The following is a 17,103-nucleotide window of genomic DNA, read 5'->3' as shown; positions in this document are numbered from 1 at the left end:
GTCTATACCCTGGAGACAGCTGACTTGGCACATTTGTCAAGAACCTTTTGCCAGAGTAGGGTGGGGGTGGGGTGGGGCATGTAACAGGAAATCCCCTCAGTGAAAAGGCACAGGATGGCAAACCTCTCTCTGTCTTCTCCTCATTTCATAGGGAGAAGAGACAGTTAGATGGTTATCCTGTGGCATAGGGTGGTAAAGTAGAAAAGGCCAGGAATCCCAATAAACACCCCCAGGGTCCCACATGGCAAGGACTTGTCAGCAGAAGCCAAGGACTAAATCTGACAGAGGAGACCTGCCTGAAGAGCAGGCAGAAAGGACGTATCAGGCAGCATCATGGACTCCTACCCACCCCAGCGAGGTACAGTCATTCATGACTTAACCAGTCTTCCAGAGAAAGGCAATAGGCCCTCACTGGCTATCTGAGCCCTCGGGGCCTCAATGGTAGAGGAGAGTTGAGCTCTGTTGAATATTTTCACTGAATGCAGGGCTGAGCTGTAGACCTCTCCCCCTCCCACTCGACCTGCCCCTCGAGTTTACTACTTAGAGAGTATCTCTACTCATCTGAACCACTTGATACCTCAGAACAGACACGAGGTCCCTGGTCATGGTCAGGAACACACAATGGGTTGTAATTTCCCCACAACTTTGCATGACCATTTTTCTTATTTTCCCTTGTCGGTAATTCTGCCTATTGTTAGACTATTATCTCGTGGGCTGTATGATTGCTAGCTAAGCAGAATGTTCTTTGGATAGAGGCCAATTGTTGAAACACCAAAGGATGTAAGTATGCACTCAGCAGGTATTAATACAAGTTAACAACCCTAGTTTAAAATTTTTTCAGGCATGAAGCCCTTCATGGGATATAGGTGTCCTGCAGATGACATACATGGTCCATGTGCCCCTGGGGGACTTTAAGCTGCTGACTGTGAATGAGGGAAAGCCCGTGAACACAGGGGCTTTCCTACAGAAGGGCAGCCGCAGGCTCTCCAGATCAGTGCTTCTGGCTTTGATTTATCTATGCATGGGCCGACAGCCCCCCTCAATCATCCTCAGGGCTGGAGAAGGAAAATGCAGCTTTGAGAACCAACCTATCTCTGAGTTCCCGCCTGGCATTCCTTTAGCTCCATGGAGGATTAGTGAGGGTAGGGAATGCCCCCATTTTAAAAGGACACTTCAAACTCATCATAACACGAATTAATGCACAAGCCAGAACCTCGCTTCCTGCATTCCCTTAGGAGGAGGTCCAAAGCCATATTTTGAGACAGAGACTTACTACATAGTCCTGCCTAGCCTGGAACTCACTATATAGATCAGGTTAGTTCTAGCCTTGACCTGGCAGAGGCCGGCCTCCAGAGTGCTAGGAGTAAAGGTGCTTTGTGCTCGGGGAGTCACACGGCATACCCAGCTCGCTGACACATACAATAACAAGAATGGGAATGCACTACCTAACCCTATGGCCTCAGTAGGAAGCTGCAATGGACATGTGGCTGTGGAAGATGGCTGGTGTAAGGTGAGGGCACAAGCTCCTGGGTAGACAGTGGGCAGCACATCTTCCAGCAAGTTCCACTCAACAGCCACTGAGATGCACCCACCCCAGCCTAGCTCATCCTGCCCCCACCGCCTGAAAATGGTCCTTTAGGAGCAAAGCAAAGGGACCCACCCTCCTCAGATGCCACTTTTGAACCAATCCATCCTCCTGAGCCCCGGAAGCCCACCCACCTGAGCACCATGCTTGAGTTTTACAGTGGTCCTCTCTCATTGAATTTCTTCTTCTTGGGTGCATGTGTCACATATTTCCGTTTGTCAGTACCATGCCTGCCATCCAAAGCCCAAGCATGCTTTCAAAACTGAAGCACAGACGCAGCTTTAGGAAACAAAAAAATCTTTATTAAAAAAATAACTTACAAATCATGAGAACGTTCTGTTCCCTTTGTTCATGGGTTTGCAGCCAGAAACATAACTCTACAATACGGTTTATGTCACAACTGCATTGCTGGGCAGTTTTTTTTGTTCCATATCCTGTGCTGGCACCAAACACCACACAGATATAAAACTATCGTAAATAAAACATTTCAGCCAAGGCTGGCATAAATTTATATTTATATATATTTATATATATATATAATTTCAAATCAGCTAACAATTAATGTCATCCTTAGTCAAAACTCAAGTCCAAGCTAGTCTGAGGCCCTACACGGTCTGAATACAACAGCATTACACACCTTCCATACAATATTTAAAATATATTTAACTTTCAAATACATTTATAAGGAACATCCATAGTGAGAAAATAAAGTCTTAAAACTTAAATACAAAAGTCAACAAGTAAAAACTTGAGGAAACACAGAAGAGTCTATTTTACAGAAGTCCAAAGCAGCCTGTCCCAACGCTGGCTTTAATAGACAGCTCTGCCTGCCCCCAAGCTGTCAGAATGAACACCCAGGTGACAGCCACCTTGGCTGGAGAGTGAGAGACGGGAAGCACAGTCACAAGCCATCTCCTCTTCACACCTCTCAGGCAACCAGACCCAACGCTACATTGCTTTCTTCGAGAAACCACAGGGCCCGGCGCCCCACTTGCAACATGCACGTGTTCCCACACCTCTGCAGGGCGATCACTTGGTGTTCTGTTCCAGGGCTGAGTACTCCGTCTCTGACACTCTGGAGGCATCAATGAGCTTGGTGAGGCCTGTTTTGGCTGAGTACTTGAAAATGAAGGCCTTCATCAGCTCGTACCTATAGTTGCGGTTGATGAAGCTGTAGAGCACCGGGTTGACGCAGCAGTGCACCAGGGACAGGCACTGTGTGACATGCAGCGCTGTGAAGAGGGCGTTCTCCAGCTGGCATGTGAACGGGATGTAGTGCAAGATGGAGAATATGTCCAACAGAACCACGGCGTGGTACGGCAACCAGCACACCAGGAAGACCACCACGTAGGAGAAGATTATCTTCCTGCTGCTGTGCTTCTCTTGGTCACCCGATGATGACATGGCTCTGGCTAGCAGGAAGTAGAAGATAGCGATGATGGTGAAGGGAACAGCAAAACCCAAGATGACAGAGACCAGCTCCATGCCGATGAGCCACTCCTTGATGCTGTGCTCGGGGTAGAAGGACCGGCAGTAGGTCTCGTTGTTGGAAGCGGAAGTGACCGTCTTCAGGTAGTAGGTATCAGGCAGGGACACAAAGAAGGCCAGCAGCCACACCAAGATGCAGACAACACGGCGAGCCATCTTCTTCTTATAGCCGGAGGTGCTGGTGAAGTAGGTGATGGAGAGATAGCGGTCCACGCTCATGCACGCGAGGAAGAAGATGCTCCCGAAAAGGTTGATGGAGAAAATGAGGTGCGTGACCTTGCATGTGAGCTCACCCATGGGCCACTGGTTATGCTGCACGAGACTGACCACCCAGACGGGGATGGTGATGACGACCCACAGATCCGCAATGGCCAGGTTTAAGATGTAGCAGTGTGTGTCGTAGCCTGTGGTCTTGGCCTGGATATTCACCCAGACCACCACGGAGTTGGCGATCATGCCGATGACGAAGATGAAAATGTAGACGAAGGAGAGTGTGTACAGCAGCACATTCTTGTTGGGCATGCTGGGACACTGCACCGTGTCCACCATGATGCAGTCGCTGCTGTTACATGGCCAGTTGATGTCGGAGTAGTTCCCGGGCTCTGCATAGTCAAACAGATGCGCATCCATGGTCTGGAGGAGAGCGAGCACGTGACCTACAGCAAAGGCAAATGGGAGAGAAAGGCAGGCAAGATCATTTCACTAGGAAAACCTCAGGTCTCGGTCGGAACACTCTTCTGGGGCTCTGGAAGTGCTCATCTGTTTTGTTTTTCGCTCTATGATGTCTTCACAAAGAAAGGAGGGAGGTGGAGGGGGGTAGGGGAACAACCATCTTAGACTGCAGAAAGGAAAACCAAGCACACCCAGATACAGCTACATGGTGCTGGAGAGGGGCTCTGCTATCGAGGCATCAGCTTGGCTGTGTCCTGGGTGTGAAATCAACATGATACAGGGGCCAAAGAAATGTCAAGACAGTAGAGCCCTGGCCACAGAGATGCTGATGGCCTTCCTGCGCTCAGCAGGAGCCCACAGACAGCCATTACTGACATCCCCAAGAGTGGCAGGGTTGATTGGCTCCTGGCATGAGGATCACAAGTGTGCTGCTTTGGTGTCTTAATGAAAGCACTTCAAGTCACTTCTGATTTTGCATTTAAAAATGGGACTCTGTTTTTAGTCTTTTTTGCAATGTCTGTCTGTTTACCTGGATCCTCCCCAGGTCCTCTGCTGCCCTCGAGTGCTAGCCTGTGTGGAACGCCTGCCATATGATTGTACCCAGCAGACTCTAGGCTTGCTGGGAGTTTTCAAGCGAGGGCAACCAGCCAACTGCCTCAAGCTCTCAGCCTTCGCCTGGGTTTCCATTTCTTACTTGCTCAGTTGACTCAAGAGCAGTGTGTGCCAAGACTCAGAGCGCATGAGCCACCAGCCACCTGCTGTATCTCTGGAGGGTTGGCGAGCCCTGTTGATTGATGTCCCACTGACCTGCCTGACCTAAGGCCAACACTCTTAGCTGTCATCATGTCATACCTAGTGAGAATTTGTCCCCAGGATGGCATTCTCCCTGGGGTGATTTCTCCACAGACACTGTAGGGACCTACGAGCTGTCTTCTAGTGCCCATCTGTCTATGGTTCTAAGACCGTTGTCCATGACATCCCAGCCAAACCACACTGCAGGACTGGGATGGAGAGGCATCCAGTCACATGTCGGCACCCATCCCTGGTGATGGCTTAAACAGAGCTAAGCTTGTCTTTCGGGTTCACTTGCGATGGACTCTAGGTTACGCATGAGAACTCTCACGGGACAGCAGTCAGTGGGTCAGTGGCCAGGTGGCTAACCCCAAGTTATGAAAACCCACCAAATCCAGGATCGGACACTCCTGGGTTGGAATTATGGCTTTCTCAATCACTTCTAAGCTAAGATTTAACCACCTGTGTCTGCTCCTCCAAGGCAGAATGGCATAAGCCAGGATCTGGGAACCAGCAGTTACTCCACACAGCTCCACCTCCAGCACCCGCCAGGAGGAGAGGACACAGGACTCTTCTGTTAATTAGGGCCTGGAGAGGTGGCTCAGTGGTTAAGAGGCTGCTCTTCCAGAGGACTCAGTTTCAATTCCCAGCACCCACATGGCAGCTCACAACCTGTCTGTAACTCCAGTTCCAGAGGATCTGGCACTTTTAAACAGACATACATGCAAGTGAAACATTGATGCAAATAAAAATAAAGAAAAGTAGCCAATTATCCCCTTTAGCAAAGCCTGACCTGAATGCTGGCTGTGTGCTCTTAGGAATGTTAAGAATCCAGCAGAGGAGACATAAGAGCTGGTAGACCACCGCTAGTCAGAGGGCTTTCTCATCCAAGACAACGGCAGTGGGATCTTGTAAAAAGATGGCTTCTGATGCCACCCACAGTCACTCATGCCACCAACCCACAGCAGGTAACCCATTTCTGAATCCCAGTTAAAACAGACTGCCTGCAGGCTCTTAGAGGGCTCCTTTCCCAGTAACCTAAATAGACTCTGAGTTCTCAGCTGCTGATGGATGATGTAGCCATCTGTGATAGACTCACTAACCCCGGCCCCCCGCCCACATTCAGAGGGTCTCCCATGGTGGGAGAGGATGATGGTCCTCAGAGATGTCCTGGCAAGTGGACCACGACCAGTTTAGAAGGTGCCAGTTCTGCCCTACATCATGGCTCTGAGAACTACAGAAGGGCACCAGCTCTCAGAGCTGCAGAGTACCTTCCAAAAGATGGGGCCTCTGTGACTTATTAGACTGGCCTCTGGGAAGAGTACCAACCCCAGGTTGCTTAAAACTGCTACACACACACACACACACACACACACACACACACACACACACAACACACACACACATACACAACACACACACATACTGGCACTGACTCTTCACTCTGAACTCATGACTTGGAAGGAACAAAGTAAGAATTCTGTCCTGCATAACTCCAGGGCAAAGATCCTTTTTTTATTTTTTTATTCTAGTTCATTAAAATAAGAGACATGAGCCAGGTATGGTGGTGCACACCTTCAATCCCAGCACTCAAGAGGCAGAAGCAGGCAGATCTCTATGAGTCTGAGGCCAGCCTGGTCTACAAAATGAGTTCCAGGACAGCCAGGTCTATACAGAAAAACCCTGGCTCAAAAAAAAAAAAAAAAAAAAAGACACATGGTGGTTCACACCTATAAATCCAGCACTCAGGAGGTAGGAGATCAAGAGTTCAAGGTGATCCTCAAGTACATAAGAACTCCCTCCTGGACTACAAGAAACTCAGTTTAGACTGAGCCTTCTCAGGCTCCTCTGACCCAGAGTCTCTGCGTAACGTCATTAGCATCATCAATCAGCTAAAAGATAACCCACAACCACATAAAAGGAAGGATGGCAATGGAAACCAGGGTTGACTGGAAGTGCTGCAAGGCCCTCCTTGACCTACTGGTCCAGTACATGGCCTCAAGAGCCGCAGTCATGGAGGCTGAAAGGACTAGCCCCAAGTCCTGAACCTGTTCTCCCGCTGTCTACACACCAGGAGGCAGCCTCTTGCTCCCACCTCCCTTGCCTTTAGTGCCCAGGCATGTGTAGTGCTGGCAGTGGTCCAAGAAGGTACTGTGCAGCGCAGGGGACAGAAGGAGAAGGCGTCTGCCTTCTGCACCCCTCCACTGTCCCTGCAAAATCAACTCTCCAGTTCTCATGTGTATCTGCAAGTCTCAGGGGTTTGGTTTGTTTTGTTTTGGGGGTGTCCTCTAGAGCAGCAGTTGATGGTAGCAGGGCTTGGGGATCCCCATCCAGCCCTTTGGCTTCTGACTTTTACCTTTGGGGAACGGAACCTTGGTTTCCTGACCATTGAGTCCCAGAGTCACAGCAGTATTTCGGGGGCAAGCACAGAGCCCCAGCCTCCTGTCTGTCCCTACTTACGGGGCTCCCTGGCACCGAGGAAAGTCAGGAGCAGGGGTGACGCTGCTATGGTCCCACTCTGAAGGATGGAGCTGAAGCTGGCACCATGACTACCTGTCCCCTCCTGGTACCATGACTACCTGTCCCCTCCTGGCACTATGACTACCTACATGTCCTCTACAGTGGGCCAGATGAAGCTAGAGAAACTCACTCTGACCACCCACCTTCCCCGTGACTGGACGTCCCCTCTCTGCTATAGGAGGCACCTGGAGACCAGGGAAAGGAGGGGACCAGACCCTCCCTCCTTCAAACAGGCAACTAAAGAAAACAAAAGCAAAGATGCCAAAGGGCCACGCACAGCATGGCCTTTGTCATTTGGACATCTTTCATGCATTAGGTGTTAGAAACAAGAAAGACCGACTCCAGAAAAGAGCCAACGAAAGGGCACTCCATCTTCTCGGGGACAAGAGAAGCTGCACGTCACCTGGGTGTGCTCTGCAGTCGCAGCCCCAGTGCAAAGAGCCCTCCTCCATTTCTTGCGTTTGCTCCCTCAGCAAATGGCCTTTAGCCTTTTTGACGGAAATATAATCGTGACACAGTAAACTAGGGGACATCAACTCACAGCCCTTAGACTCCAGGAGTCCTGGACAACGCTCTCAGGGAAATCTGAACGTGAAGGCCAGTGAGGTTAAAAGGAGACTCCACCAACCTCCCAGGACCCCTGCATGGGGACCTGGACTCCCTCCAGCAGACAAAGGGAATTCCCAGGCAGTTCGTGAGGAACCCCTTACGTTCCACAAGAATCTGGGTGGACAAGGCCCAGAGTCTAGAATTAACATCATCTGGCTACCATGACAGGCCTGTTTATACTGGCAGCAAGGAGAGCTGACAACCAAAGAGACCAAAAGAGTTTTTTCCACCCTGCCCAGTCACCCATTGCTGCAATCAACCCTGGTTCCTTTCCTGCTGTCTTCAGGCCAGAGGTAAAGAGTGATTGATGGGGTGCCCCTGCATGCGGTCTCATTTTTGAACATTCAGAGTCCACCCCTGGGAAGGCCAGGATGAGACCCACTGAGGATGTTTCCAGTGTGCCACATCTGGGAAAAGAATGCATGGGGGGGGGCGGAGGAGCAGAGCCTCAGAATGATGATTTTATTCTATGATTTTACAAGTTCCCACACCTCTTCTTGAGATACCCACATGTTCTCAAGCACACACCTTAGGTAGCTACTAAAGTTTACCAGCAAAAACCGCTGGCAGCATAAAAGTCCCACAATAGCAGACTAGTCCAATAAAGCACAGTGCATCTAATGTGTGGAATACAACACAGCTGGGATGAGAGAGGGAGAGAAGAAATTGAGAGCTGCTTGTTCTTAAAGAACAAGGGTGGTATTTGGCGTCCTGTTAGGCAAAAGGCAAAAAGCAGGTGCACCGCCTGCGGCCCAGCCCCACTGATGTTGGAGAAAGGGCAAAATTAGGAGCATTTTATATGCAAATGCATGCATATAAAGACACAGACAAAGATCTACAATGAGAGTTAGACTTTGGGCGGGGAGCAGAGACTTCTCTAAAGGCAAAGGGAGGAGCATCTGCCTGGGCTCTCTCCTCCAGAGGCCCACTCTTAGCTCATTCTGTCTTGTCTGTCAGCGACTTTGCCCACTATCTATACACAGACAGACCCACATCTGTCCAGCTCTCCCGTGGGTCCACAGCCTATCAAGTGGTCCAGCCATGCCTCCCAGTGCCAATGGCCCAAGAGTCCTCTTTGTGAATAAATATGCCTCTTGCTTCTAAGGTTCACTAGTCTCCATGAAAAGTCCTGGACAGCACCCAGCTGCTGCGAGCAGCCTGCGGTATCCAGCTGTTTTCCAAGGGCTCGCCTAAGCTCCCTAGCATGCTGGGACAGCACCAGAATTAGAAGCATCCAAATTTAGAGTCTCCATGGGGTGGTGGTTTGGGCTGCAGCCCATATGTCCCTATCCCCAGATAGATCCTTCGAGAGACTGCCAAGTGTGTTCAGGTGTCTGGCAAAGATTTCGCCAAATTGCCTCAACATGTTTCGCCACATCCCATCGGAGACTAGAAGACCCTTCTCAGTCAGGCTGTCTTACCCCTCCCTCCCACAAGCTGTGCTCCCCACTGTACCACAACGCTGTCTACCCTGCTGCCCTCTCCAGCTCCTCCCCGCTGTGTCTTATTCACCTCTGCTCACCCAATGGAGCAAAGTGACCTGATAAAGCCAGTCATGCTCCAGGAAGGCCAGCAGCCTGAGCAGCATTGGACATCCACAGAGACTCAAGCTGCAATCCTGGTCCATCTGATTTCAGTTGATCTCTTCTCAAAAGCACCGCTGTGGGGCAGGTGAAGGTGTTAAGCTAGGACCACCTTCTCCAAGTACCCACCATCTAAACAAGGCCACTGGGGAGGCACACAAAGGCTTGCCAGCCTCCCGGGCATGGGTACTTTCTTCAGTAGTAAAGTGGGGAGCCTTCAGGAGAATAGAGGCAAGTCAGGGATGTCACAGAGACATTGCCAAGACGACAGTCACTGTCTCTATGAAGGGGAGCAGAGACCAGAGGTGGGCCTTGACCTATGGGCAAGGAGATATGGTCTTAAGCTTATCTATGCCAGTGCAGGTTTAGAGAAAGGCTGTGGCTCCGGGACAGAGAAGGTTTAAAGACAGAAGTGCCACACAGTTGAGAAAACCTGGCCCAGGATACCCTGGAAAAAAGATGCATTGCCCCATAGAATTCAGGTAGGATACTGTGGTCCCAGCCCCAGGGGCTTGAAATCTGCTAGGAAACAAGAGGCCCACTGGACCTGTCAGACCTTCATCTCCACTTCCTGGACAGGTTTTCTGAAACTTGTGACCTGAGTCTCCTGTGGAACTTCCTGGAGAAGTTCAGTGTGGACTCAGGTCAGGAGGCGACATTTGTCCCCCCTGGCTTCACTATCTACACCTCTGTAAGAGGGCAGGGCAGAGGATGAGACAAGAGGAGTGAAAACAGACGTATCCGTGCACTGCAGCTTGTCCACACTCCGGCGAGTAGGACCCAGGATCAGTAGCTTCCACTTGGGTCCTGTGCTACAAGCACAGTGCTTTCATTTGACTGGCACAGTCCCCACAGAGTATGCCACCGAAGCAGGAGAGTCTGGCCACCTCTACAGAATGGTGAGGAAGTGTCTATCAGGAAGATGATGGGTGCAATGTTGCTGTTTAAACAACTCTATGTGGTCCACTTGAAACCCACACCAATGAGAAACAATGCTGCCCTGAGCACACATTCATTGTGGCCTTAAGCGACCTTACTTTCTTATAAGTAAGGAACTGCTTTGAATTATTTGAGAACTCAAAAAATAATAAATACAGAGAGAGAAAAAAAACCCACACCCTGATTCTGATGCAGGCTACCTATTCCCAGGGTTCTTGGCTGAACTTCCCACCAAACACATGAGACGGCCTCCTGTACTGTGAGCACTCACAGACATTATGAATGTCCCATCCAGAAACCGGATCAGAGGCATTGTGTTCAGCGGCCCAAGGGAGCAGAGCCGCATCTAGTGGAGAGATCTAGACGTCCCTGTGTCATACAAAGGCTGCCAGCTGGCAGGATATAGCCAGAGCCTGCATTCCCACCAACTTAAGACCTGGGCAAGACAATGGTAGGTCCAGGGTTCCCAAGACCATGCTACGAAAGCTGAGGCTTTTCCTGTATAGTACCTTCCCAGGGTACCAGAGACAACAGCAAATCTAGAAGATGCCAGCTATGTAGCTTCAACACAGCTTCCCATCCTGTCCAGGGCTCTAACGGTAGTCATGTGATTGAGGCAGTCTCTGTCTCTCCCGTCTGTGAGCTGTAGAACAAAGCATTGTCCACTTCCACTATAAAATTCTACTATCCTTGGGAAGTGTTTATAAGAAACAATTTTTTTTTCTTAAGTAGAGTTTGGAGGAAGAGGCCAGAGGGCCCACCACCCCCCTTTTAAACAAGTGAAGCATCAGCTTCTGAGGAAAGCATCAGCTAGTCCCTGTACAAAATGCCCTTGCCTGACACACCAGGCCCCATCTGTTTCTTTCTCTAGGCTGTTTGTTTCCTTTGTAATAGAAGATAGGTGTCCCAGTGCTTGGGGACTTTGAAAACACTCATTACTACACTTGATTATCAATTTCTTGAAGTACATAGCTTTCAATTACAAAACTTGTGTTTGTTTATTATTTATTTATTTTTAGATGTTGTATGTACGCAACATAACCCAAGCTGGCCTCAAACTCACAGCTATCCTCCTGCCTCTGGAGTTCTGGAATCACACGCAGGCATGCAGGAACCTAACAAGCAACAAGAGGCATTTTAATGAATGCCCTGCCAGTCCTTAAGAACCCTGGTTGCTTAGTTTAAAAGTACAAATGCCTTCAGGCCTGAATTCCACTCTGTTTGCTATAAAATCTCTGAGAAAAATAAAAGTTCGGAAATCACTGAGGCCCTCCCCTCTTTCCTCACTCCTAAGTTTGTAAAGGAATAGCCCTTCAGCCTCAGCTCTGCTAAACTTCAACCAACGTCCCTGTGTAGATTTGAAAATAAGAGCTCTCCGCCTCAAATCCTCACACAAAAAGCCACTGTTCTGATTAACCAGGGTGTTTCATGGTTTTTTCTTTCTTTCTTTCTTTTTTCCTCTACACGCCGCCCCCTCCGTGTCCCCCCCCCCCCCATCTAGAAAGCCTACCCTTGGCCCTTTCTGGGCCTGATTAGAAATCAGAATACCTTAAATTCTTAGCTCCTTAAGGACTCGCTATTAATACTGGATAAGCTCACCTTCGAAGTCTTGACTCAGTTAAGCACAAACATGCTCCGTGTAACTTTCTGGAACTTAAAAAAAAATATGCCTGTGTGACTGCACTGTACTACCCCTTTAAAAAGCAAACCTGAAGAGAGCAACAGGCAGAGTGCAGGCAGTGGGCTTCCCCAGCCTTACACCTCTCCTCACAGACAGCTTCCTCCTGCCCCTGCTGCCTCCTGGAGGCAGCGGTGGAGCTCAGTGTTTAAGACTCAGACTGGGGGAAATTAGAGCAAAATGTTTCCAAGCTGCACAACTCCCGTTTTTTCTTTGGGGGTGGGGGGAGGGGCCCCTATTCAGATAGGAGAAAGACCAAAGCTTTATCCATTTAAAATCTGCAGCACAAAACCCAGAGCCTCCACTCTTCTTTCGGGTCCTATCTATCAGAGCCGCACATTCTCCTGAAGTAAATAAAGACGCACAAAGCCAGCATCTGCTCCTTCAAAGAAAAACAGAAAGTTTCCGCCGCTGGCACAGCACAGACTGAGGTCTCAAAGATGCCACTGCCCTCAGACACCTTGAAAAGATGCTCACTCCTACTCCACTTTGAAAACATTAATTAATCTTGCTTGTGAGCAAATGAATGGAGAGAGACAGAGAGAAAGAGGAAGAGACAGCCAGTCTGCCTTTCACAGTGCCTCATTCTCCTAGCAGCTAGCAGCCAGGAGTCTTGGCTGATCACCCACCCCTGACCTCACGACAGTCTTCACTCACTCCCAGCCACCCGGTGAAACTTTACGCACCGATGAACCTTTACGCACCGTAACAAAACTCAGCAGTACAGTTTACTTGAAGAGTAGATTTAAATTATAAAATACTAGACTTTTCAGTGTCTGCTTTTTCTATTCTCCCAATTGAAATTGGACACTACTTTCTAAGAGAGCAATAGATACTCAAAATTAGATTAGTGGAGATGCAATGAAGAAATAAGATGAGCAGTAGCTAACATTCACACTTACAACTTCCAGAATTTAGGAGCTGAGAATTAACCGACACTCCATGCACACATACTCCACCCCACCCCCAGAGCACTGAGTTTAAACCCGTCCTAGATGCAGAAAAGCTCAGCCCAGCTGTCTGGTCCACTGGACAGCACCTCTGAATACATCGTATCCCCTTCTGGAAGTAAGTTTTTACAGTCAGTTCTATGTACCTCCAATCTGATAACCAGAAGTAGAGCGGGTAAAGAGTGGGTACCAAGCTCACCCCTAAGCCAGCTTTGGGCAAGCTCAATGGGGCAGTCCACATTCTCTGCGAAGTTCCTCTGCTTCCTGGAACTTAAGTACTCGCAGCAACAAATCAGAGTCCAATGGCAAACAAGTGCCTGGATGAGAATTCCCCCAAATCAGGAGCAGTAGTTGGAAATGCGGCATGCATTGAGCCTAAGCTTTCCGAGCCAGACCTGCAGGTTCTAAAGCCCCCAGCTCAGGGATCCAAGAGTTCTTAGAAAAAGCCCGCTTCTCCTAAGAACAGGAGCCCTGCCCTTTGCTGTCCTTTTGCTCCGCAAAGCAGTTGCAGAAGCACCGCTTTCTCACCTTAGGGCTGCCGGGACTGTGGCTTGCCTTCCTGGCTGTGAGCGCGCTGCAAGGCTCCTTCCGTGCTGAGCAGTTTGTAGCAACTGAGATCTCCAGGCTCCGGACTTGCCTTTTATATACGCAGCAGGAAAGCGCCTCTAGGTGGCAGTTTTGCAACTCTTCTCTTCTCTCTCTCTCTCTCTCTCTCTCTCTCTCTCTCTCTCTCTCTCTCTCTCTCTCTCTCTCTCTCTCTCTCTCTCTCTCTCTCTCTCTCTCCCCTCCCTCTCACCACAGCGCAGGCATGCAGACATGTACACGCGCACACGCCCTCCTGTAATCCTCTCTAGGTTGCTAGGTTTTGTTTTGTTTTGTTTTGTTACACAAACACTCTCCGAAGCCCTCAGTTTCCCTTCTTTTGCAAAGTCTAGACCCCATGGGGGGAAAAGTCAGGAGAAGAAAAAACAAAAGAAGTCCCAGTGCTTTGCAAAACGATCAAATATTGATCCTGTCCCAGTTATACCTTTAATAATCTCTCGTGCACCGGGAGTTCCTTTGAATGCCTGTAGCTTTAGGGAAGACTGTTCCCAAGACAAATTACTCTGAACTGCTGAACTTCGCTGTTGATTTGTCAAGCTTCTCTTTCTTTGTCGATGCCCCTCTGTAACAGAAATCATCCTTCGAAAAGAGAACAATTCGTTGTCCTTGTACCGCCCAGAAGTGAGGGGAAAGGTGCCTTTAAACTGAATTCTACCAGAACTCTTACACATAGTCCTCGTGACCCTGTCAAGACCGCGTTCCACAGAGCTGAGGAGTGCCAGTCACTGAGAAGGTCTTGTCCGCAGGTGAGGTAGCAACTCTTTATCGCCATGGTGAGCTTAGCAAACCTTTATCGCCACTGACATCGTCATTTTCAACATCTCCACTCTTATCTGGGTGCTCACTGTTAAGATTCCAGTGTAGAATTGTGCCCCTTACAATGCCCCATTTAGTAAAAATCGAGCATAAAAAGACTCAATCCCTTCCTTTTAAAGCCGTGTCACTGTGATGCATTCCCCCAACGCCCCCCACCCTCCAAGTGCCGGCGGCCACTCTGCTCTCTGGTTTTCCAGAACTTTTTGAAGAACACTGGAGGCACGGGGCTATATGCACTTTCTTCTGGCTGCGCTAAGACTTGCTGAGTCTGTTTTCTCCCGAGGGCGACGGCTGAACACAGAAACCCGAGGACTCGGGGAGGTCAGAGTCTCACGTAGGTTAGAGAGCTTCGGTCTGGAGAAAAACCTTAACAAAAGAGATGGTTTGTTTAAACAGCCTTGCACTTTACTCTTGGCGGGGCAGATCCTGCTCAGTGGGCTCCTGAGGAGCACACCTGCTTTCTGGGCTGTGTGGGAGGGGGTCTGTAAGTAGTGTGAGATCTGGGTGGGAGGTCATGCGGCCTCCTGGGGTGCCGAGGACCTCACTGAGCGGGAGGGGGTGGTCCTGAGGCCTGTGGGCGGGGTCTGTGGCCCGGAGGTGTGGTCTGTGGTCTCAAGAGTGAATCTGGGTCTAGCTAGAGAGGAGGCGGTTCTGTGGTCACCAAGTCTGTGACCCCAAGGGAAGAGAGGTCTGAGTCAACACGGAGGGTCGGGAGAGTCCTACAGCTTCAGCCAGGGACCTCTGAGGCCTCAGGGTCAGAAAGGGGTCGGGGCTTCGGGAGCCAGCCAGGCCATCCTGCCCTAGGCCTTCTAGCTTCCATTCACTAAAGACCTGGCACGGATTTGCTGATTGCAACCCGCTCTCGTTTGAGACACCAAAGCGCCTGCGCATGGCAGCACGCCCAGGTCCCGGCCAAAGCCTCCGCGGGGAAGGCTGCCTTTGTCCAGAGCCCAGCGCTGCATCGGAGCAAAGCTGAGACCTGCCCTCGTGCGGCCGTCTCAGGATGTCCACAACCGAGGACAGGTTGGCTTCTCGCCGCGAGGCATGGACCAAGACCGACCGCAGAGGATTGCAGGAAGTGCGCTGGAGCCAGGAGAGCCCCCATTGGTCAGACCATACACTTGCTAAAGAGAAAGATGTAAAATAATTCTTTAAAAAGCAAATGTATGCTCCCAGCCCAAGCGCGCCATAAGGCCCTGGCCCTTGCTGGAGCATCCTGCTTCTGAACTCCTGGAGCTTCAGCTTTTCTTATAAACAAGGGGTGAGGGTGGACAAGATGGCTTGAGAGGTTAGAGGCGCTGGAAGCCACACCTGGTGTTCTGAGTTGGATACCCAGGATAACCCAAATGGTGGAAGGAGAGAGCTAATCCCCAAAAGTTGTCCTCCAACCTCCATATGTCATCCTCCCAACTCAGCCTCTGTCATTCTCTCTCCTTCTCCCTTTCTCTCTCCCTCTCCCTCTCTCTCTCTCTCCCTCTCTGAAAAAAACAAGAGTTAGCATGCAGTATTTTCTAAGGTAATAAATCCAGTGCCCCAAAAGTGTCCTTGAAAGCACTGATGTTCCCCCAACTCTAAAAAAGATTGTCTTGGCACAGTAGGTTTGTTGAGCCGAGATGCAGCATAAGGTCCTACTTAATGGCTCCCACCTTTGGCCAGGAGCCTATCTGCTGACTCACAGCAGGATAAGACAGGTTTAGGAGACAGTCCCAACTGCCCAGAGCTCTGCTCTTTGACGCTACAGGCCTCGGGGTGAGGAGTGTCTGGTATCTTCCCTTCCCTAGGATCTGAAGCCCACTCAAGCAGCTGCTGTCAGGACCCAGCCTCTTATTTGCATGCCATCACCTCCTGCCTGAATCCCACCCACTCAACACACCGGCCACTTGAAGGGCCAGGACTATAGCAGGCTGTTGAGTTGCTGTGACTATGTCTGGAGATCTTTAAGCAGCTGGCCTGGGGACAAAACATTACAATGTCCTTGCGTTACAACCCAGGAAGAGGCGTCATCCTCCAGTGGCCAGGCAGGACAGGGATGCTTCCTGCCAGACAGGACACCACCCCCACCCCCACCCCCGAATTACTTCAATACCAGATACCTTCCTTAGAGGTAAGGTCAGTCAGCACCTAACCCCAGAGGATACCCCAGCTGGATGGTCCAGACAGCTCCATCTTGGAATTGACACTTGTGTCAACTCTCCAAAGTTGAATGGCTCAGTCTCTTTACTGCCAAGTCTGAAGACCTTCTATTCCTGCTGGGTGCCAGTCAGGATTCAAGGAACAAGTGCGTGTCCTGGGTACCCAAGAGGGGTCCAGACAGGCTCATTCTCCTCCTCTTCCCACCTCTGTAACAGCCCTTTGTGATGTGGACCTCTGTAAGGAGTATAGGAGTTCGTTAGCTAATGCTAACGACGCTTACAAACTTAGAAATGACCCTTGGCCCTAAGTTAGGTGTGAGCGCTTGCTGTCCGTCTTTCCTCTGAGGGTCCCGCCCACATTCTTCCCCGTAATCAGCACAGCAGCCCTCATCTCATTTCTGTAATGACGAGAATGAGGCCCAGAGAGCCAGGAGCTATGGATAGGGAGAGAAGCCAAACAAAACTGCGTTTGTCTGACGCCACAGAGCACCTTCCTGCCCGACACCACAGAAAAGCAAATCTTGAAAAGAGATAAGAAAACAAGTGTGAGACGTGCTTCAGGGGCCTGGGAGGTGGCTCAGTGGTGGTGCCTAAAGGTTAGTATGCTACAGACTCAGACCCATCCCCAGAATGAAAATAAATGAATAAAGGTCAAATATGCATATTGAATACATCTATAATTTTTAAGTAGTGAGTATCTTAGGTTGGCACTCAAAAGCAGTAAGGTAAGAATTGA

At 49.9% G+C, this 17,103-nt stretch overlaps 1 protein-coding gene across 3 annotated transcripts; it reads right to left on the bottom strand.

Annotated features, from left to right (window-relative positions):
• Nucleotides 1-1,875: 1,875 nt before the first annotated feature.
• Nucleotides 1,876-13,465, bottom strand: Ackr3 (atypical chemokine receptor 3). Of its 3 annotated transcripts, none has more exons than XM_051154315.1 (2): nt 6,268-6,417; nt 1,876-3,729 (listed from the first exon to the last, which is right to left on the bottom strand). In XM_051154315.1, the coding sequence occupies exon 2, from the start codon at nt 3,701-3,703 to the stop codon at nt 2,615-2,617; it is 1,089 nt and encodes a 362-aa protein (XP_051010272.1). In that variant the 5' UTR covers nt 3,704-3,729; nt 6,268-6,417; the 3' UTR covers nt 1,876-2,614. The 3 variants fall into 3 exon arrangements, with proteins under 3 accessions (XP_051010272.1, XP_051010270.1, XP_051010271.1); XM_051154313.1 differs by lacking the exon at nt 6,268-6,417 and adding an exon at nt 5,000-5,102; XM_051154314.1 differs by lacking the exon at nt 6,268-6,417 and adding an exon at nt 13,345-13,465 and having other exon boundaries at nt 1,878-3,729.
• Between the last annotated feature and the right edge of the window lie 3,638 nt (nt 13,466-17,103).

The sequence above is a fragment of the Acomys russatus genome, chromosome 12, assembly GCF_903995435.1.
Source record: "Acomys russatus chromosome 12, mAcoRus1.1, whole genome shotgun sequence".
Lineage (NCBI taxonomy): Eukaryota > Metazoa > Chordata > Mammalia > Rodentia > Muridae > Acomys > Acomys russatus.
Note: the sequence above shows the minus strand (reverse complement) of the source record. Positions and strands in the feature narration are given on the sequence as shown.

Bases quoted from the DNA above. Each gene is read 5' to 3' on its own strand.
- Ackr3 (XM_051154313.1), bottom strand. From the start codon at position 5,030: ATGCCATTCTGCCTTGGAGGAGCAGACACAG. The intron at 3,730-4,999 runs GTGGTTAAATCT...CCTTTGCTGTAG, and splicing joins CCTTGGAGGAGCAGACACAG to GTCACGTGCTCGCTCTCCTC.